This window comes from Psammomys obesus, unplaced genomic scaffold (genome assembly GCF_907164565.1).
Source record: "Psammomys obesus unplaced genomic scaffold, mPsaObe1.curated_primary_1811, whole genome shotgun sequence".
Taxonomy (NCBI): Eukaryota; Metazoa; Chordata; class Mammalia; order Rodentia; family Muridae; genus Psammomys; species Psammomys obesus.
In genome coordinates, this window is record NW_026594216.1 from 1,257,172 (window position 1) to 1,278,973 (window position 21,802).

The window sequence follows — 21,802 nt, forward strand, 5'->3', positions numbered from 1 at the left end:
ATCCAGTACCCTTTATTTCAATTCTCTATTTCACAAGCAAGCTTCCCAGTTTCTTCTCCTGATCTAGTATCCAGTTGAGATAATACCCTTTGTTGGCATATCTAGTTCCTTCAAATACCCAAATGTCATAAAAGGGGCTGTCTAAACCCAAGATCCCCCACAAATTTTCTTTTTTTCTTTAAAGTCAAGGGCTGGTTCACAGGACTGGAAGTAACACATGGCTTCCTCTAGAATTGGCTTATAGCTAGCTGGTGGTGAACCTGAACACAAGTGGCCATTACTGTCAGGGAAATGAGGTTGAGACCTTATTTACACCAAGCAGACTTCTATAACTAAGGGGGAACAAAAAGATAAAACCATAGAATAATTGGTTTTACACCGTGGAGAAAAACAAAATTTAAAAGTTTAGCAATGCATATCTATAATCCCAGCTTTCAGGAGGTGAAGGCAGGACTGCTATGATTTCTAGAGCAGCCAGAGCTACATAGCAAGACCAGGTCTTAAAACCAACCAAAGAAACAAACACAAAACCCACAAAAGTTTAGGTCACTCTCTTGACTGCTGAATCAACTATGTTTTGTATCTGTTACAGTGATCTCTGTAGGTAACATAAAGGAAGCATCACGATGAAGAGGGAAGAAAAGGCCCTCCCTTACACTAAACCCCTGGATGGAGGATGGGGATGGATGATTGTGTTTCATTTTTTCCTGGTAAGTGTTTCTTTCCCCTTTCCAACTGCTGAACTGTTTGAAGAAAAGCTTAAAAGCAGCCTAATAAGATCACTTAAGAAATCATGAGATTCGAGTAGACAGGGAACCAGGAACTTCCCCCAAACTGCTAAGATCAGAGAGTAGTTTGGGTGGACCCAGAAAATGAGCTGCCGCCTTGAGAGAAAATAGAAGCATTGTCATCCAGTCAGTCCTCTCCTCTGCCTCTGATCTCTTAATCAGAGAATGTTCCAGGCATGATTGGCAGCTGTACCTTGGGCAGCCTGGCAGTTGGGAGTTGGGAACATTATATTTTTGACTTTGCTGGAGCTAGCACTGGTCATTCCTAGAAAGTACGAAGCCCTGACAGGTGTGAGACTGTACTTGTAATTTCAGTACTCAGGAGCCTGAGGCAAGATGATTGCTAAGAGTTGAAGGCCAGCCAGCCATGCATGGCAAGACCCTATCTCAAACCCATGTGCCCATTCAGCCTAACATGTACACAATACTTCATAGTGTCTCTGCTAGCTTTTGTGTACTTGACACAAGCCTAGATGCATCAGAGGAAACATCAATGAGGAATTGCTTTTATCAGACTGGCCTGTAGGCTAAGTCTGCAAGGACATTTTCTTGATTAATGATCGATGTGGGAGAGCCCAGCTCACCATCACCCCTGGTCAGGTGGTTCTATGTTGTTTAGGAAAGCAAACTGAGCAAGCTGAGGAAACAAGCCAGTAAGCACTATTCCTCTATAGCTTCTGCTTCAGTTCCTGCCCTGACTTTTAAGACGGTCTATAAACTGTAAGATGAAATGAACCCTTTCCTCTCCAAGCATTTTATCATAGCAATAGAAAACTAACTCAAACAGTCCTGTTTACTGATAGGAACTGGGAACATTTCAGCTTGCTGCCCACACTTCCCACAGAATTTAAACTAGAATTAAACTCTGTATGTCTGACATGTGCAGTAAAAACTTCTTGCCCTCACCTCCAAGACACTGTTGAGGATGCTATGTAAAAAAAGTGGTAATATGAGGAGCATAGGAGAACAGAAGGAGGGTTAGATTGGGAGGGGAGGCGTAAGGGGACTACAGCTGGGATACAAAGTGAATAAACTGTAATTAATATAAAAAAGTGGTGATATGCATTATCAACATGTCCATTCTAGAACATTGACCCTGTGTATGGTGGTACCAGCCCTATAATTGTTAAGCACCCCTAGATCAATCTATTAACTTTTAGACACACTCACAAGAACACCTTTCTTCGTGACGTTCCTCCCCTGCTTAGATTTACAACAAGCAGCCCACACGATAGGACAAATCTTGGTAACAGATATCAGTATGAAATTGAGGGTGGGAAAACATAATGCATTACTCCTCCCTAATGATAAAAAAAGGGGGGGAGGAAGAGAGGGCAGAGGTTCTCAGCTAAGATTTGTAAACTATAAACTTAACAAAACACAATTTGTTAAACTCTGGCTTCAATATCAAAGAATGTCTTCTCCCTGCCCATAGAAACTTTAATAACAGGGAAGCTAAAACCACCTTAAGCCTGAGAGCCTGGTTGGGTCTCCTCTCAAATGGTGCATGGTGTTGGTATTGTTGAAGTCTGGTTCTCCCATTCTTCTCCACATTATTATAAATGGATGGTAAGTTGATTAATTACTGCTAACTAAAAGTACCTAATAAACAGATTAATAATGTCATTTGGGTAATATGATGCTTATTGAAGCACAAAAATATACCAAAATGTTTGCAATGAACTCAGGCTAACCCACAGTTCACAGTAATAATGAGATATCCTTACAGGTCACCCTTACAGGGCAATGCACTTATTTATTGAGACAGGTTTTCTGTGTGTGCAGCCCTGGTTTGTTTGTTTGGTGAGACAGGGTTTCTCTGTGTGTAGCCCTGGCTGTCTTGGAACTCACTCTGTAGACCAGGCTAGCCTCGAATGCCACCATGGTCCAGTAGGGCAATGCATTTATTTCCATGTGAATTATAAGAGTGCTTTTGTATAAGAACTCCTGAAAAAAATGAAAAAAAAAAAATCTCACTATGCTTTGTGAACTCCCACCACAAAGGCAGAAAGAGGTTACAATATAACTTATCATACTTTATACATAACTGTTTCTGTGCTTAGTATGTTTTCCCAAACTAACCATTCAATAAGGGAAGGAAACCACATTTACACTCTTCATCAGTGTATGCTCACTATTGTATGCCTACTCTGAATATACAGCCTGAAACACAATAGCCATTCATTAAATACCCGCTGGTGAGGATGACTAAACCGATACATTTATAAATAGCCAAGAGGACAGACAAGTCAGAGAGAGGCTACTGAAATCTTGTTGAGGCAAGTGTGGTGATGTACAACTGTAATCACAGCACTTTAGGAGGCAGTGGCAGGAATCAGTTCAAAGCCAGCCTGGGCTACACAGTGAAATAATCTCAGAAAAATAACAAACAGACAAAGAATATTGGTTGTTCTGAAGTTTTAATGAGGCAAATTAATCAGGGAAGTATTTCAGAAATGCATCTGTGGATGCTGGGTCAATAATGGATTAGTGAGGATGGTATCTAGACACAGGGTATTCATTGGTCAAGCTGCAACATATACATACACACACACACACACACACACACACACACACACACACACACACAAAGGCTCTAAACTTAAGGCAATAATGAGGAATCACTGAAAATAGAGCTGAGCATATCAGAGGACAGACCTCTAGGATGTGGAGAGGAATCTGATAGGGAATATGAGAGCCCAGACTTGTTAGTTTGAGCACTTTGGTAGGTGATGCCTTTCACTAGGGCTAGAAGGAAAAAGGAAGAAAATCTCTGAATAGTTGGAATGGCTTAATCTTGGTCAGTTTCCAAAGGATTTATAACCAAGAACATGCTTGATGTGCAGCTGTGTCTCCAATAGACACTGTATGAACTTTAAGGAAAAGTGGGTAAAATCACCAGAGAAAAGAGGAATAGGACAAAATCTTGGGAGAGATCAATACAGGGATGAATGATATAATCCACAAAGGAAACAAAAGCAGAAAAATAGATGTCTAGAAATTATCAGGAAAAAATGATGTGTGGACACTGGTGAGGTCACAGAATAGAAATGGCAGCAATCTCCTGGCTTAGCCACAAGGAAGTCTTTGTTAATCTTGGTCAGAGCTCTTAGAAGATGGGCACCAAGCTGGTGAACCTCTATTTTCAGTGGAATGCTGAAATAAGAGGAAGTAGACACAGCAGATTTTGAAGAAATGTATTAATGAAGGCAGGATAAGCTATGATAATATTACAGGAAAGATCTGGGATAGAAAGAAGCTGTTATTAAATAAAACTAACCCTAACAACTGGCACTCTGATTTTAAAATGAGGCTGACCTAGATCACACACACACACACACACACACACACACACACACACACACACACCCCACACACATGGGGGAGGGGGTCCAATACAACTAACTGCTTTTGCCATGGTTGTGGTACATGCCTTTAATCCCAGCACTTGTAAGGCAGAGGCAGAGGCCTGTAGATCTCCCTCTGAGTTCAAAGATGGCCTGCTCTTTGATTACCTCTTCCCTGAGGGGAGTGCAGCCTTACCAGGCTACAGAGGAAGACAATGCTGCCAGTTCTGAGACCTGATAGACTAGGATCAGATGGAAGGGGAGGAGGACCTCCCCCATCAGTGGACTGGGAGAGGGGCATGGGTGGAGAAAATGGAAGGTGGGTGAGATTGGGAGGGGATAAGGGAGGAAGCTACAGGGGAGATGAAAAGTGAACAAACTGTAATTAATAAAAAAGTAAATTAATTAATTTTTTAAAAAGATGGCCAGGGCTACACAGGGAAACTATCTCAAAAACAAACAAACAAAACAAAACAAAGCAACAAAAATCTAACTGCTTCTAAATTGGAAATTAAGGATTGGACTATTCCATTTTTTTGCTTCATTTGGAGGTGAGGCAATTACAATGTCTGATGACTCTGAAGCAGGACTGAATCATACCAAGTTTGATCCAAGGCATGGTGTCAAGACTTACATAGTAGTCTGCTTGGCTACTTAAGAGAAAATACGGACATTGTGAGAGGTCTTTAGTATCTTTTTAAAGTCTAAAAAAAAATAATAACTAGGAAGTTAAAAATTAAAAGAGAACTAGCTAGGTAGATTTGAAAGCTCTGCCCTTGTTTTCCTGCTACTCTGTGAATACACAACTCAGCCTGTTATTGAGCAAGTCAGACCCATTTCACAGTGGTCATAAGCCAGACATCAAGAAAATAAAAAGTTCTGACTGGAGACCAAAGGCTAGCCAGATTCAAAGGATTAAGAGCACAGAGAAGAAAGCCAGGAGTGATGGTGCTCGCTTTTAATCCCAGTACTTGGGAAGCACAGACAGGGAGATCTCTGTGAGTTAAGAGCCAGCCTGGTCAACACAGTGAGTTCCAGAGTAGCCAAGATTACAGGCTCAAATAAAGAGCAACAAGCAAAACCAAACCAAACAGACAAAAACCCAATATCAAAACTAAAAACCCCAGAGATAAGCAGTCTGTGGCCATCACTCACCACAGAATTCACACACACAGGTTAAAGACTTACAGGATGACCTTTCAGATTCGTGATCCTTGCTCATAACAAGGTACACTGTATTCTGAACTGAAACAAGTCGAATGCATTTGATATTTATGTAATTTGATAGTTTTGACTTTTTAGAGGAAAATTATAACAGATTGACAGATTATGGGTGCTGGAAACTGAAATTGTGTTTTCTAGAAGTGCAAAAATTGTTTTAACTGCTAAGCCATCTTCTAAGCCCCAAACTTAGTTTTGTACTTTCCTTCAAGTCAGAATGACAAAAATGTTTGGGATCCTCTCCTGAACTTTGGAAGCCTCCAATACAGTTGCCAATTCTTGGTCTGTTGCCTAGATAAGAAATACCACTATTCTGAAGTAAGACTGGAAATGTTGATTAAAGGAGGGTAGGTGGTTGCCACCATTCTTTACAAGTAGGAGTTGAGGAATGGTGGCATCAAACCGAAATAGCCTGACTTCCCACCTAACAAGGACTCTGGTATGCTTTGGTTTAGGTAAATGTATTTGTGATGGGAATGACCAAAACATTTGCGATTTTCTTTGTGGTCTTTCAAGAAGAATTTGATAGCACTTCAGAGCAAATTGGTTGGATTGGATCCATCATGTCATCACTCCGTTTTTCTGCAGGTATAAAAGTGGCAGTAAATTTGCTGTCTATGGAGACTGACACTGTCACTCCTTTAGGGCTGAAGTCGTTACATTAAAGTTCATTTATTAATATGCATTAATATTAATATAAAATATTCAAAGGGACATCAGAGTATTTCAGCTCTTCTCAACTTGGCAATTAAGTTGGGAAAAATTAGGGTTAAAATGAAATTAAGGCCAGGTGTTGGTGATGCATATCTTTATTCCTAGTACTTTGGAGGCAGAAGGCAGCAGGCCTCTGAGTTCAAGGCCAGGCTGGTCTATAGAGCAAGTTCCAGGACAGGCAAGGCTATACAGAGAAACCCTGTCTCGAAAAAGACAGAAATGTAAAAAAAAAAAAAAAAACAAAACACACAAAACACAAAACAAATAAAAAAGGAATTAAGGAATTAAGAATCTAACTATGATTGGACTTTTTCATGCTTTTCTTTCTAGTCTGGTAAGGCTTTATATCCAGTGAGCCATGACTTCAACCTCAAAGTGAAACCATTCAGTCCTAATTATGTGATCACATTCAAAGCAAACAAAACCCAATCTCTCTAGTAGTTCTAGTTGGTGGTGATAGGAAGATTTGTGATTCAACTCTTTACAAAAGAGGCCACCTATACAATCTTATTTTGAAAATACAGTATCTTAAAGCAGTTGTCTTGTTCTCCTCTAGTCATTTATTCAAATCACACATAGGGACTAAGGGATGCCAGAGCACACTAACCTTGCACTTCCCCTTTCTTCTCTTAAGGTCCCCTGGCTGCTATTATTTGTGACATACTTGGAGAAAAAACTACCTCCATTCTTGGGACTTTCCTTGTTTCTGGTGGCTATCTGGTCAGCAGTTGGGCCACAGGCGTTCCCTTTCTTTGTGTGACAATGGGGCTGTTACCTGGTGAGTCCACTATAAAGAGACTATAAAAGATAAAACAGGAAACCTTTACTGCCTATGGATCCTAAATATATTCTAATCTATAACATCTGATCAAATAACTAATGACCTAACATGACCTAATTTCAAACTTGTTTTTCTTTTAGGATTGGGGTCTGCTTTCTTGTACCAAGTAGCTGCTGTGGTAATTACCAAATATTTCAAAAAAAGATTGGGTCTTTCTACAGCAATTGCCCGTTCTGGAATGGGACTGACATTTCTGTTGGCACCCTTTACAAAGTTCCTGATAGATCTTTATGACTGGACAGGTGAGTCAATCTAAATTTCTAAACTATCAACACTAAAAATTGAATGTTTAACCCTCCCTTTGAAGCTTTAAGACAAATTCCTTTTCCTCACTCTAAGGTCACTATGAGAACTTGGCAGGTCCTGAACTTGCTAGGTAGACCAGATTGTCCTCAAACTTGTGGCAATGCTGTGATTACAAGCATGAGGCACCACATAACAACAACTGCAGAAGTTACTGCTTTAATATGTACAAGGTTCTGGATTCAATCCCCAGCACTGAAGATAATTCTTGAGGGGAAATAAGCATGATACCTAATGAAAGCACATCCTTAGGGAATATGAGAGATCTTTCTTGACCTACAGGCTTTGCCTACCTACTCAGAATTCTCTTTGGAATTCAATACATGAGGTGAAACACTGTGCAGAAAAACCCTTAGAAAAACAATGCTCTTCTGTTTTCTCCAATCCTACATTCTTATTTTCCTCCTAAGAAAAACAAAACAAAAACCCCTGTACTTAAAAAAAAAAAAAACCTAAAATAAATTAAACAGAACATTTGTAAAAAGATTATGTTCCGACAGTATAATCTTTTATATAAATTATCAACTAGAAATTTTCACCAAACCCTTTAATTTCCTATCTGAAGCATTTTAGTAAAATGTGTGTCTATTTCTGTCTTTAAAGTAGTTCTGGCAACTCTTTCCAATGTAGAGCACTATTCAGTAGTCCTATGGTGAATGGGAACCTCCAGCTGACAAACCTCTAAGAAAGCCTGCACTACTTGTTCTCTCCAGAAACACAAGCCATGTTCAGGTTCTGAAACCAATCAAGTGCTATCAAAGGCAAGACTAGCATGTACTTTCAAGGGAATTAAAAAATATATATATCATAGGATGGAAGCCTGTCCCCTTGTTATTTCCCCACAAGTCTCGTCAGCTAATTCTGTTTCCTACACCAAAATCCAGTCACTGCAATATACTTAAAATATCTACTTAAAATGTATTGTAAATTTGTGCCATTCAGATTATCAACCTGCCTTCCAACCCATTCCCACCTTTTCCTTTAACAAAAATAACCTTCTGTATGATTTCTTAGTCCAACTTCATTTTTTATCTCCAAAGCATTACATTTTTATAGCATGTATACTGTCAATAGAGTTAAATGCTTTCAGTTAAATTTGGGAGGCAGGGAAGGCGAGATGGCTCAGCAGGTAAAGGCATTTTGGTGTTACTCTAGATGACTGGAATTCCATTCCCAGCACCTACAGCAGATATCTCTCACAACTGCCTGGAATTCCGGCTCCAGGAGAGCCGATTCTCTCCTCTTGCTTCAGTAGGTCACATGCATGCACATAAATAAAACATGTTTTTAAGTAAACATGGGAGGCAAAGTATTTTCAAGAATTACTGGACTATGTAGGTTGGCCTCTTCTGAGTAGACAGTACCACAAACTGAAGGGTTATTCTTACCTTCTCAATTTCTCTCTTCTATTTAGGTGCTCTTATATTGTTTGGCGCTATTACACTGAATTTGGTGCCTTCCAGCATGCTCTTAAGACCCATCCATATCCAAACAGAGAACAAAGATATCAGTTTGTCTGAAACTGGACCAGGGATATTGTATAGGACAGAAACACCACACTGCAATGAGACACAAGAGTCTTCCATCGATGGCAGTACTATGAAGAAATCTGGACAACCTACTAAAAATTTAACTGTCTTAGAAAATCAAAGTGAAGAATTCAGCAATGGGCCTCACAGGAACATGCTGTTACTTACAAACAATGACAAAAGTTACAAGAAAAAGCTTGTTCCGTGGAACTGCAAAGAAAAACTTTTAGATATTTTTCTCTTTAGGAATCCCTTCTTCTACATATTTACCTGGTCTTTTCTTCTCAGTCAACTAGCATATTTCATTCCTACTTTCCACCTGGTAGCCAGAGCCAAAACACTTGGAATTGACATAATGGATGCCTCCTACCTTGTGTCTGTAGCTGGTAAGAAAACCTACTTCAAACCTCTTACCTAGAAAGAAAATGAACTTAGCTTGGTAAAAGTTTATTAAATTTTATTTTAAAAGGAAAGCAAGGAGAAAGGAGGGAAGCAGCAAGAGAGCGAACATGAGTGGACCATGGAAAGTCTATAAAAAGCAAGTTTTCTAAGGCTAAACAGAGTACTGTGCATCTCCTCATGCAGCTGTGTCAACTGCTACCTTGCAGATTCTAGTGGACTTATTCATTTTCAGATGTCTAACACAATGGATATAAATTACTCATTTTGTAGAAACCTAATTTCAAAAAGCTGGTGCTAAGTGTCAACAGCTACTCTGGAAAGAAAGCCCAGCTAGAAAACAGTGTAGTAACTGGAAGGACTGATTCTGAAGCTTTACTGCCCAGGTCTGGATTTTGCTGTGATTTTCTTTGCTATGGGAGGGATTCTCCTCCATGCCATGATGCCCCTTTCCTATCTATAGGATAGTTGTAACAGTGATTTCCCTCACAGCTGTCAGTAACCTGGCAATTCTCAGCAGTTCAACTTTTCTTCTTTACTGGGGAAACATCAACTTAACAAGCCCTTGCAAAGCTGAAGACACCTAGTTTCAAATGTTCTCACTGTAGAGTTGCTTCAGTCAAAAAAATGCTGTCACACAAGAGCTTTGGTTAACCATTTTCTCTCACTGTCTGATTGAATCCATTTATATAAGACTAAGGCTATACAAATTAGGCCGAAAATCATACTATAGTTTCAATGTGCTTCCTAGGAGCCTGCTATAAAAAATACAAAGTAGTATCACTTTTTATTCTTTTAATGGAATTTATGTTTGAACCCTTTAAACTCAAAACAAGTGTAGGCTATGCTATTTTTTAAACACAAGGCCTTGTACAAGCTAAGGGAGTACTGGACCACTAAGCACTCTACCTCAAGCCTTGCTCATGCTAAGTTCTTGTTTGAAACAGGGTTGAACCACCGAGCTCTGGCTCTCTTAGAACTCACTCTGTAGACTAGGCTGGCCTGGAATTGCACAGAGAACTGACTACCTCTGCCTTCCTAGTGCTGGGATTAAAGGCATGTACCACCATGTCCGGATTCCTGATATTCTTGATGAAAACTTTTATTTTTAACTGCTATGTCTTGAAACAGGTTAAACAGTAAGAATGCTAAGTGAAAAACTGTGGCTCTTAAACTTTACTCATTACACCATACCATCTATGTCCCAAATGACATATTTAGGCTTCATATGCACTTTCAAATTAACTATAACCTTTGGAGGTCTTAAATTCCAAAGCTTCATAAACAAAGAGTCCCATTGTCTATATCTTTTAATGTGAGATTTTATTTAGCTTTTTCTCTTGTTTCACCATGACTCCTCAGGACACTTAAGTTTCATATCCTCACTTGCAGGACCTTTGAAGAGACTCTAAGACCTCTTTAGCCCATGGTCTTGTCAACAGAGATTGCACACACAATTAGAAAACACACATGACAACTTGATGATTTCATGTTCAGTTGGAAGTAGCATTCTGGTATTTTATTAGCTATGTTTAGAAGAGAAAAGTAAGTTACATATCCTATTTCAGAATGAATCCACTTTTTCCTCATGTACCTTGGCCTCAAGATGGTATCCTACTTTTTGGACAAAGATGCACTTATACACTGACATTCTTACCAAAGGACTAGGAAACAGATTACCTGACTTTGTATTTACTGTTGCAGGTATCACTGAGACAGTCAGTCAGCTCATTTCTGGATGGATTGCTGATCAAAACTGGATCAAGAAGTATCAATACCACAAGTTTTACCTCATTCTGTGTGGTGTAACTAACCTGCTTGCTCCTTTAGCCACCACATTCCCACTCCTTATGGCCTATACTATCTTTTTTGCCATTTTTGCTGGTGGCTACCTGGCACTAATACTCCCAGTATTGGTGAGTAGACTCTATTACTAATGCTAAATCACTCAGAAAAAGTATAAATAACAGCCTTCTAGAAAATTAGAATTTTATATTTTATCATTAAAAAATTAAGACCTCAGAAATCCTGTAGCCAGCTATAACCGGTCATTATTCATTCACCTTACTGTGTGAGAAAAAGAAGCTAAGAAGACTAGCCACATAGAACAGGAAAAGGAACACAGAGACCAGCAAGATTCCAATTACCTTCTGTTCACTCCTCTTGTCCAGGCTCTAGGGGTTTTGTTTTCTGGCTCTTGCTAGAACACAAGCATACAGGTCTGCTAACAAGGACGGCTTCTGTGTACTGCCTTGGGTCCTGTGTACTTCAAGGACATTGTTTTAATAAGTTCTTCATTTTTATTTCAAACTGACTTAAACCATGAATTGAAGTGGGATTTTTTATTTTATTTTATTTTATTTTATTTTATTTTATTTTAAGTTTTGGAAGATAGTGTATGATGCTTAGTCAAAATTCCAGGTTCCCAAGGCTGAAATCAGTTTCTGTGTTAACAGATTTCTTATAAACCTATGGTTAGTAGTCAGCCACAGGTGGATTCTGTGATTGCACATTGCAAAATAGTATTTCCTAACGGAGACAATCATTAAGGTTTGGGAAGTAAAAACACTCCTGAGCCACATTAAAGGTTAACCAACCAAAGCCAAACACCAGTGTTTCCCCACTAACAAACTGAAAACACCACCTTCCTTAGCCAAACTACTGTTGCCTAGTTGACTTCTATTCCCTTTCCTAAGACCAGGGCAAACAGCCAAACGAATCACCCCAGGAGTCAAACCATTCAGTTTGAGATTTTTTTTAAAAAATGGTATTTGTCATTCCTTTGTCAAGATAAACCATGGGAGAAGTTCTTCCTTAAAATGGCTAACACTGAATTCTCATTTCCCACAGGTCGATCTATGTAAGAATTCTAGAGTACACAAGTTTTTGGGATATGCCAGTTTCTTTGCTGGGATGGCTGTCCTTTCTGGACCACCAATAGCAGGTAATAACTAAGCCACACTCTGAGCAAATTTCAACTAAGAAAATAGAAATCTAGGACCAATGCTACAGTATCAGGTTTAAATGCTCTATTTGACTTTCCTGTATTTGTTTTACCTGATCAACAATACAGTAAAATCTGTACACATTATTAGATGCAGATATTAATTACAGAGTTTAAGTTCTATAGATGTTTTCTTTTACTTTGCTGGAAACAACCAGTTTTACCTAAATGATATTTTCTGCTTGCTGATTAATTAAAAACTTGACTACTTAACACAGAAAAAATTATTCCTAGGGAACAGGCTTGAATGTTAGATTCTCACAGATCAAAGATCCAATTTATTAATTGATCTGATTGCTACAATATTGTTCACAAAAAAGAACTCACCTTAAAACTAACTTTGCAAGTTTTAAGTGACTTGTTTTGTTTTTGAGACAAGGTCTCATTTGTCCAAGCAGGCTTCAAACTCCTTTTTCACCCAAGGAACCTTAAGACCTTTCTGATCACTCTGTTCCTGCTGGATTACAAGTGTGACGTCAATGATGTAGGTTATGCTGCAGTGGTGGGGAGTCAGAGCAAACCCAGGGTACCCATGCTAGACAATTAATCTGCCAACTGAGCCAGCCCTCACTTTTGTTACTTCAGACAGTAACTGAAAACAGTGATTCTGCCCTATCATTTAAAAATACAAAACTAAAAAACTATAGTGATGTTAAGTTTATATTTATTATTTTTTTAATATGTATTTTTTGAGGAAGGGTCTCATGTAGCCTAGGCTGCCTTTAAACTTACTACCTAGAGAAGGCTGGCTTTGAACTCTTGATCCTTCTGCCTCAATCTCCCACGTGCTGGAACTACAGACATGTGCCATCATTCTGGGCTTCTATTTCCTTTCCTTTTTATTTCCTTTTTTAATGAAAAAAAAAAAAAAAAGAAAGACTGCAACAGAGCAAATTAGAAAATAATCATTTTATTGTCAAACTTTTATTTCATGCACACACCTAATGTATTATAAAATATATTTGTTTTTAATCAACCAGAAGAAAAATGTTTATAGTCTTTTCTTACCCAAAGTCTAAAATACTTAGAACTATATGTAAGGATAAATATGAAGCTCCTGATAAATACTTGTATCCACTAATCCTAAGCATTTTACTTGGGCAGTCATAAATTTTCTAAGTTCTAATAAGTCAAAGGTAGTGATTAGGCTACTGCTAAAAGCCCACATAGATTTTAAGTCTAGGAGTTAGATGCTTACAATGTCTCAAGATTATGGTAAGGCAAAACTAAGGACATTTCACTGAGAGTGGTGTTATGTGGTTAAGCATCTTGTTAAAGGGAGAGGTTTCAGGGAAGCCCATGTTTCTGTAACTCGTTCCTCTATAAAACGATAAAGAGAACTTTATAAAGACCAATGAATCTCTTCCCAAGTTCTAACTTCAGCAGCAACTACCAAAGAAACACTACATGTTGGCTTTCAGAGTAACTCAGTTCTTTGGAATGGAGATACAGCTCAGTGGTGGACCACCTGCCTTACACATGTGAGGCCCTAACATCAATTCCTAGAGCTTGAAAATCAAAATAAAAACATTACTTGATTATTAACGATATGGGAAATTATGTGACTGTGTTCACCTTTAAATCTAGATGTTTATAGGTAATCTTCAGAGCTGTAAGAGATTCTCAATTTTACTTACCCATCTCTACTACCAAACGAAAAGCTGAAATTCCTATAAAAGAATATAGATATGTTTAAGTAGGAATCTGGCAAAGAGTAAATCCTCAGTCAAATGTTTGTTTAAAATGGTAACAATGAATACATAAACAATATATTTCTCCTTCCTGTATGGGAACAAAAAAGAAAAGTTAGTTCTATACAACACTTTAATAATTCTAGGAAAGAAAAGAACATAGGAAACCTATAGAAAGCATGTAATTTTAAAAAATAATTTAAAAAATCTATAAATAGACCACATGGACAATAAAATTATTTATTAACTTTTATCATCATGAATACAACAAGAAATATAGCAGCAACAAAATTCCTTAACATAAGACAAGAATTCAAAAGACAAAAACCTACCTTTCTCCACATCTGCTCCTCCATGGAACGCTACCTTTGCCCACTCCAACCAGATCCTTTCTATTTTCTTCCAATAATTAGTAACAAATCCAATTTTATTTAATAATATAGCTCAAATCAGACACAGTTCCCTAGCTGAGGGTGGTTAGCAGACTTAAGTCTAGGTTAAATGTCACAGCACACACAAACCTGCTAGTTTTTTGCTCATAGATAGCAGCTAGTATTCCACCTTAGCACCAAGATTGTAGCTTTGAAAGGTTGTGGGGAAATTATAAGAATTAATATTTGAAATCTTGTTATATTTCTAGTAGACTCTGATCAATAAATAAATATGAATACATAGAAGTATTACAGACAACAACTTGGGTAGAAAAGTATAATCATGGGGCTGGAGAGATCACTCAGTAGTTAAAGGGAGGACTGCTCTTCCAGAGGGGCCGGGTTCAAATTCTAGCACACACATGGCAGTTCACAACTATCTGTAACTCCAAGATCTGACATTCTCACATAGACATACATGCAGGCAAAACACCAATGCACATAAAATAAAGGTAAATTAAAAAAAAAAAAAGAAAGAAAAATAATCTGCAACATACAATTCCAACACAAAAAATTACATAAAATTCCCAATCTTGACTACAAAACATTTAACATGAGCTCAAAATAAAAAGCCTATTTCATTTCAAACTAGAAGGCCCACATTAGAGACCTATAAATATGTTTGCAGACAGTTCTCCCTTCTCCCACTACTCCCATGCCCAATAAACAAATGCATTATGCACATACGTAGTTGAAGCAAGCCCAAATATCTTGAAAACTCCCCTAACTTTTCAAATTCCAATTTGATTTTATCTCTATAATCAAACCTAAAGTTGCAGTAACCACCAAGCAACTTTAGCTTATTGCAACTCAGTACATAAGAACCTTCCCTCTCTCAAGGCCTCCTACAACTCTTCAGCACTTACTCTGCCATGTACTCTATACTCTAGCAGGGCTTCATACTTAGGACAAGCCTAAAACTTCTAAAACTGGCAGTTCCTGGAATCTGCATTCTTTTCCTTCCAGGACTGAACATCTGATGAAGCAGGCATAACCCTAAGGCATCTACTTCCTTAACTTGAAATGGGTGTGGGATAGTGCAAATGTTGAACTCAGTCAGAGTTATTTCATAAAACTGACCATTTTGGACAAACTCTAAGAAAACTTTTAAAATTTGGGGGGGTTTGTTTATTTGTTATTGTTTTCTAAGACAAGGTGTCTCACTTTATAGTGCAGGCTACCTAGAACTTGCTATGAAGTACAGAGTGAAGGAAACTCAAAATTCTCTTACTTTTCAAGTGCTGAGGTTGCAGGTATGTGTCACCATGCCCTGCTTTACAAAAATTTCTAATCCCTGAACTGATATGTTGGCTGTGTTCCAGAAGCGGTTAAAGTCCCTAAAGAAAATCTCCATATAAATTTGAATACTTATATATTTTTATGTATATCATTTTCTTCCCTTCCCCCAGACCTCTCTCAGATATTTCAACCATCTAAGTCAAAGAGGACAGGGAAACTGGCTACATTTTACTAGCTCAGTATTTTACAGAAAAAGACAAATGGGTAAAATGTAAAGTCATTTCTCCAAGGAGGTCTCTGTCCCTTTAACACATAAGCTATGTCATGAACTGACAGGTCATTCCCTATTTCCAGTCTATCTTTAGTCAAATAAAAGACTGAGCAAAAATTTCAATCTGATCTTTGTACCACCATTTACCAAATTAACCTCTAAAGTTTTAGCAGTTATGTTGCCTTATTGGTGAAGAATTTCTCTGTGACCTAAAAATTTATTAGAAGAAAAAAAAAATAGCTCAATCTTTTGGTCTGTAATAGACTATTGTGGAGACTGGAACAAGTGAAAGACAAGTGAGGACACAGAGGAAAGTTCTTTCTGTATAAATAAAAAGGAATATATTAACATTGAAGAAAATATGTAAACTGTTCACTTCCAGGTAATTTCCCTCAAAACCACCCCACCTACCCAGCTTCCCCCTGACTTGGCATTCCAAAGATTGATGAGTATCTATGAAACATAAAAATACATTCCAAATAGCTCTACAGTGGTTTAAAGGAGGAAATTATCATTCTGTTTTTGCAAAAGCCAAGATTGAGTGTCCAAATGCTAATCCTCTAATAAAACCGAGCACAGAACCAATGCCTAAGTGCTCTTAGTAAATATTAACTGCAAATTTCTATCCTGGGGCCTTTAGGAAGTTCCAATCCTAAAAGACCCCAAGATTTTAATTTACTAAACTATGTTTACCATATCTTATTCCGAATATGTCAAATACAAAATACTTGAGATACTAGGTGTCTTGGATAAGATTAATCTTTATTAGCTATAATAATCAAGTGTAAGGTGGCTTCTAGGTTAAAAATTCAAGCTTGATTGGTATTAAAACATCTATGTGAAGTAGTGAACCTTTGTCTATCATTAAAAATTAAAGATTATATATTTGGCTCTGGATCTCAACTAGAATTTTAAAGATGTTGATATCTCAATTAGCAAGTATAAATAGGCAGAACATTCAAAACAAATTATTTCATCCAACTTGAAATATGCCAAATGATTTCCTTCTCTAAAAAAAAATATTAAATATATTTTAATCCTCAATGTTTCAGATATAATACTCTTCACAAAGTGTGTACGTAAAAAAAAAAAAAAAGCTTATAAACGATTCTCTTGAACCCATTTTCACCTGTGCTCCTTTCACTAGCAATATCTACATCACTATCAAGAACGCTTAATCTTTTCCTATGATGCTAACATTTGATAATCATCACAAATTCACAGGACATAGACACATACATGTAGGAGGAGATGCTGCTGCTCCATCTTCCCTCCTTTTTACAAAAACTCCAAAGCTAAGATTATTCACCTATTTCTTAGGGCGTTATAAGTCAGTCACACCCATAGAATATAAGATTCATCAACCTCACTCTACTCCTTCAACTTAACCCCAAGAAACATTTAATTGAGACGTCACTAATCAAATAAGGAATCAATAAACAAATTCCTTAAAGTTAGCTGATTTTAAAAGGCTATAAAACACTCCATTTCATGCATTACATTAAAAATAGAAAACACAAAACTACCAAAATAAAAAGGGCTGGAGTGTAGCTCAGTAATAGAATATAGGCTTAGCATGTCTGCACATAAAGCCCTGGATTCAAAACCCAGAACCAACTAACAAAAACCACAAATCCTGGAACTCAGAGGTAAATAAGAGAACAAAGAAAAGGCAATAAACAATTACACTAAATGGGAGTTGGGGTTGGGAAGAAAACAAAAACAACAAAACATAAGCACGGAGTATTTTCACCTCTCTTTTCACTAGTGTATCACCCCCAAACCCAGAACCATTCAAGCATACTTCATTCATCTTACATGTTACACAAAGTTACATCTTTGTAACACTAAGATGTTTCCAGAGTACAGACTTCTATATGGGCATTTATATGTTGATTTCTTGCTATCATACAGCGAAACAAATATTTCTAAGATGTTTTATTTAAGTTCTACTATGTGCCACTGACCTAAAAGATGTCAAGGCTTCTCCCATTCTTATTTTAAAGAACATTAAGTTAGAAATGTAGCTCAGTTGCAGAGTTCCAGGAGGAACTCCTTGACACATTTATCAAGCAGTTCCTTCTCATGGGATCACAATTCCCACTCCCCCAGCTTTCCCTTCATAGAATTTACCAAATTTATAATTTAAATTGTTAATATCTATTGTTCCACTAAACTGTAAAATTCATGAGGGCAAAGACAATGCTTATCTGGCTCAGTATTATCCTTGACACAGGACATGGTAAATACTCAAATGTTAACTCAGTAAAGAAAAGATAAGTCTTTTATTCTTTGGAAAAAAAAAAAAGTTATTCATGATTATTTTCCTTCCAAAAAGTAACAGTAGTTGTTTGGTTTCAGACATTCCTCAGTCCCTACCTGCTGCAGGGGGAGGCTGGCATACCCCAGCCCCTCCTTCACTATATAGCCCAGACATTTTGGTCCATGTCTCCATCCGACCCCCCATCCCCATCTTCCTCTCTCTCTCCTTCCCTCCCTCCCCTGCATGGTAGCCAAGAGCTGCTTCTACATTTATATACTGTATGACATATATATATGTGTAATGTATATTATATTATATTATAGATTTCTATACTATACATAGCATAGAAATATATATTTACACACACAACAGTATTATATACCATACATTATACTATATATAGTACACTATATAATATATTAATTATATATTACTATATAGAGTATATTACTATATACTCTATATAACACTATATATTACTATATAATATAGTAATATATAATTACTATATATATTATACTATATATAATATACTATATAGTATATAATATTTATATACTATATAGTATATAAACCCACATTTATATGCTATAACTTCATCTTGCAATTAGCTCATTCTGGCATTTTAATCAGTGGTCTTTTTTTAAGAGTCACCATAAAATGTGATGACCCTAATTTTCCCCAGTCTCCACCCTAACACGTGTTTTTTAAGTCCATAACGACTTTTAATGATGTGTAAATTTCTACTCAGATGAAAATAATCCAGTTTCAAGGAAGACAGGTGAGAAGCTCATTTAATTCCAGTGGCTCATAATACAGAGTGCGAAGAGGAGGCCCCTTCTTTCAAAATCTAAGACTTGCTTGAGAATTACAAAGGGAAAGGTTCTTCATTAACAGAAATCACTCCTTCCTTCCAGGCTGGATATACGATTATACACAAACATACACAGGCTCTTTCTACTTTTCTGGCGCCTGTTATCTCCTGTCTTCAGTTTCCCTTTTCTTTGTACCACTTGCTGAACGATGGAAAAGCAAACAGTCTGATCCTCTAAGGACTACAATCAAGTAAGAGCTTACTTAACAGAAGAATCTAAACAAGAATCTGGAAACAAAAGCTTAGGAGAAAAATCTTTGTAAAAATGAGAAAGTAAGCCATATAATTTTTAATATTCTTTCTTACCTTATTAGTGCTGCCAGGAATGTCCTATTGATGGGAGGAATAATAAATAACAACTTAAATTGTTAGTACTTAATCAAACAGGCTGATTCAATCAAAACTGTATTAATAAAGCAGCTACTCTACCTATTAAATGAGTATCAGAATGTACTATAATAAATAAATCCAAACTTTCATTTGTACTACGGTAATTCTGTCACCAAAATATGTGATAATTGTATACTATTTTTTTTTTCTTTAATATAGTAATTGTTTGAGCAGGGCTCAGGAATCTTAATAAAGTCTTACTTAGTGACAAAAATGGTATATCCCCTCCAAAACAAGTTTATTGTTGTTTATTCATTGTAAGTAATCTTTGTTTTCCTATAACTTTGTCTCTTAAGTTTATATAGTGTAGTGCTATCTCACAGAAATAAAACTTGCTAAAATAACCTTTATTTGAAGATGATTTGAATAGTATTACTGTCCATCTAAATAGAATTATCTTTTCACTATATTTAATTACCAAAAATATTTACATTAAGCATCTAGATGACTCTTCAGAGCTACTAAGTTTCATATGGAAGTTGAAAAGATGATTTTAGTAGGAAATATGTTTAAATCAAAATGTGTGTACCATTTATGGCTAGTTAATAATGGTACTCACACTGAGCATTTATCTGTGAATATTGAAATCATGGCTGGTTGGGTAAAAAAGGATTTTCTGAGCACAGCATGGTGGCATATACCAGGACTCAGAAGACTGAAACAGGATCATCGAGTTTGGAGTCCAGTGTGGGCTACACAGTATGAACTGTGTCCAAAATAAAAACTATTTTCTACAACATAACCTCCCTTAGTATCTTTCAGAATATTCCAATTATTATTATTATTATTCCACCCTTACTCTTCTCTGTTTAAAACATCTGTTGATTCCCTAATAAAGAAAAAGCCTAAACTGAAAGCTTGAATTTGGTTCCAAGAAGCACACCTTGATACTTTCCAAATAAGGCAATAAGATGGCAAATTTTGCCATCTGCTACAACTCCTGCAGCTGGCCTTCTCTGACCAGGCCCACTCCTACTTTCCATTTACAATCATCCTCATTCAATGCCCCAATGACCATTCCCAACATGTAGAATCACATCTAACTTCCTTTACGGTGTTGGAGACAGAACCATTAGCATCACAGGCAAGAATACTACCACTAAGCAACATCCCCAGCTCCCAGTCTAACTTTAAAATGAGCACTTTAAGCTCACACTTCAATTTTCTCTGCTAGTATAAAGGATCAACAAGGTAGTTTTAACATTTTTAAAATTTGTATTTAGCTATTTTTAAACAGTTATCCCAGGCTGGCCTCAAATCCAAAATCCTGCTTCAACCTCCCAGAATTACAGGTGTACATTATCACAACCAGCTACAGGTTTTGACATTAAATATATATGTCTAATATTCATTAATTTTTTTTTTACATTTAACACATAAAACAACATAAATAAAAATAATATGGGGCTAGAGAGATGGCTCAGAAGTTAAGAGCACTTGCTAATCTTCCAAAGAGACCCAGATTCCATTACTGGCACCTACCCACAAGCTTACACACACAGTCTGTAGCTACAAATGTAGGGATCCTATGCCCTCTTCTGGCCTCCATGGGCACTAAACACACACAAGGTACACAGATACATACAGGCAAAACCCCATGCACATAAAATAAAATAAAATAAAATAAAATAAAATAAAATAAAATAAAATAAAAAACCTAAAACATTAACCCCCCCATAAAGAAGTGACCAGTAGTAAATCTCAGCTCTACTACTTGCTACCATTTGATTTCCTAAGTTGTTCAACATCTCTGAGCCCCAATTTTCTCCTCTGTAAAATGAGGATACTACCACCTACCTACCTCATAGATTATAGTGTGAAGACTAGATGAAAATATACCTTCCAAGCAAAATATCCTTCATGAACAGTAATCACTACTTTTTTCTGTCTTCTATGTCAAAAGAATAAAACCAATATTTCTCCTTCTGTTTTAAGCAGCAATTATTTTCATAAGACTTCAACAACTTATTCTTTCCAAACTCAGCAAACTGTATATTAAGTAGGACCATCTGAGACTTTCAAATTGACTTAACTCAGACAGGCTTTATCAATCTCAAACACCCAAGCTTTTCAACACTTTGTAAGTGATAACAAGGCACTCAAAACCTAGACAATAAGAATTGAGAAAGGCTGAATCTCATGCAAGTAAACTACACACACCTGTACTTTCAGAACCCAAAAAAGTGGAGGCAAGTAGTAAGAGAGTCACAAGTTAAAAGGCCAGGCTGTTTTATGAGAACCTATTTCAAAGCATATTTAAAAGAGAGAGAGAGAAAGAGAGGACAGATTCCCAGACTTATGAAGCTAAAGACTTCTACAACTAATATGTAGACTGTACAAACAATACACTCTGATATTTCTATTCATTAACTGTATTGTTGTTTTCATTGACAATCTGATGTTATATAACTACTTTCCAGGAATCCATAACATAGGAACAGCACCCCAAATACATGTGAAGTTTAAGAAAAGCACAATATTTCACTAATTATTTCCC

General features: G+C 36.9%; 1 protein-coding gene across 1 annotated transcript; it reads left to right on the plus strand.

Moving 5' to 3' along the window:
* Positions 1-623: 623 nt before the first annotated feature.
* Positions 624-20,071, plus strand: Slc16a4 (solute carrier family 16 member 4). The gene is made up of 8 exons (XM_055618190.1): positions 624-710; positions 5,812-5,944; positions 6,705-6,848; positions 6,992-7,153; positions 8,629-9,129; positions 10,847-11,058; positions 11,993-12,086; positions 18,959-20,071. Exons 1-8 carry the CDS (start codon positions 627-629, stop codon positions 19,108-19,110), a joined length of 1,482 nt encoding a protein of 493 aa, XP_055474165.1. The 5' UTR covers positions 624-626; the 3' UTR covers positions 19,111-20,071.
* The last annotated feature ends 1,731 nt before the right edge of the window (positions 20,072-21,802 follow it).

What these genes read in the sequence shown, in the direction of transcription:
- Slc16a4 (XM_055618190.1), top strand. Translation starts at nt 627, where the DNA reads ATGAAGAGGGAAGAAAAGGCCCTCCCTTACACTAAACCCCTGGATGGA. An exon ending in ATCACTCCGTTTTTCTGCAG is followed by an intron (nt 5,945 to 6,704) that starts GTATAAAAGTGG and finishes TCTTCTCTTAAG; the next exon opens with GTCCCCTGGCTGCTATTATT. An exon ending in TTCTGGACCACCAATAGCAG is followed by an intron (nt 12,087 to 18,958) that starts GTAATAACTAAG and finishes CCTTCCTTCCAG; the next exon opens with GCTGGATATACGATTATACA.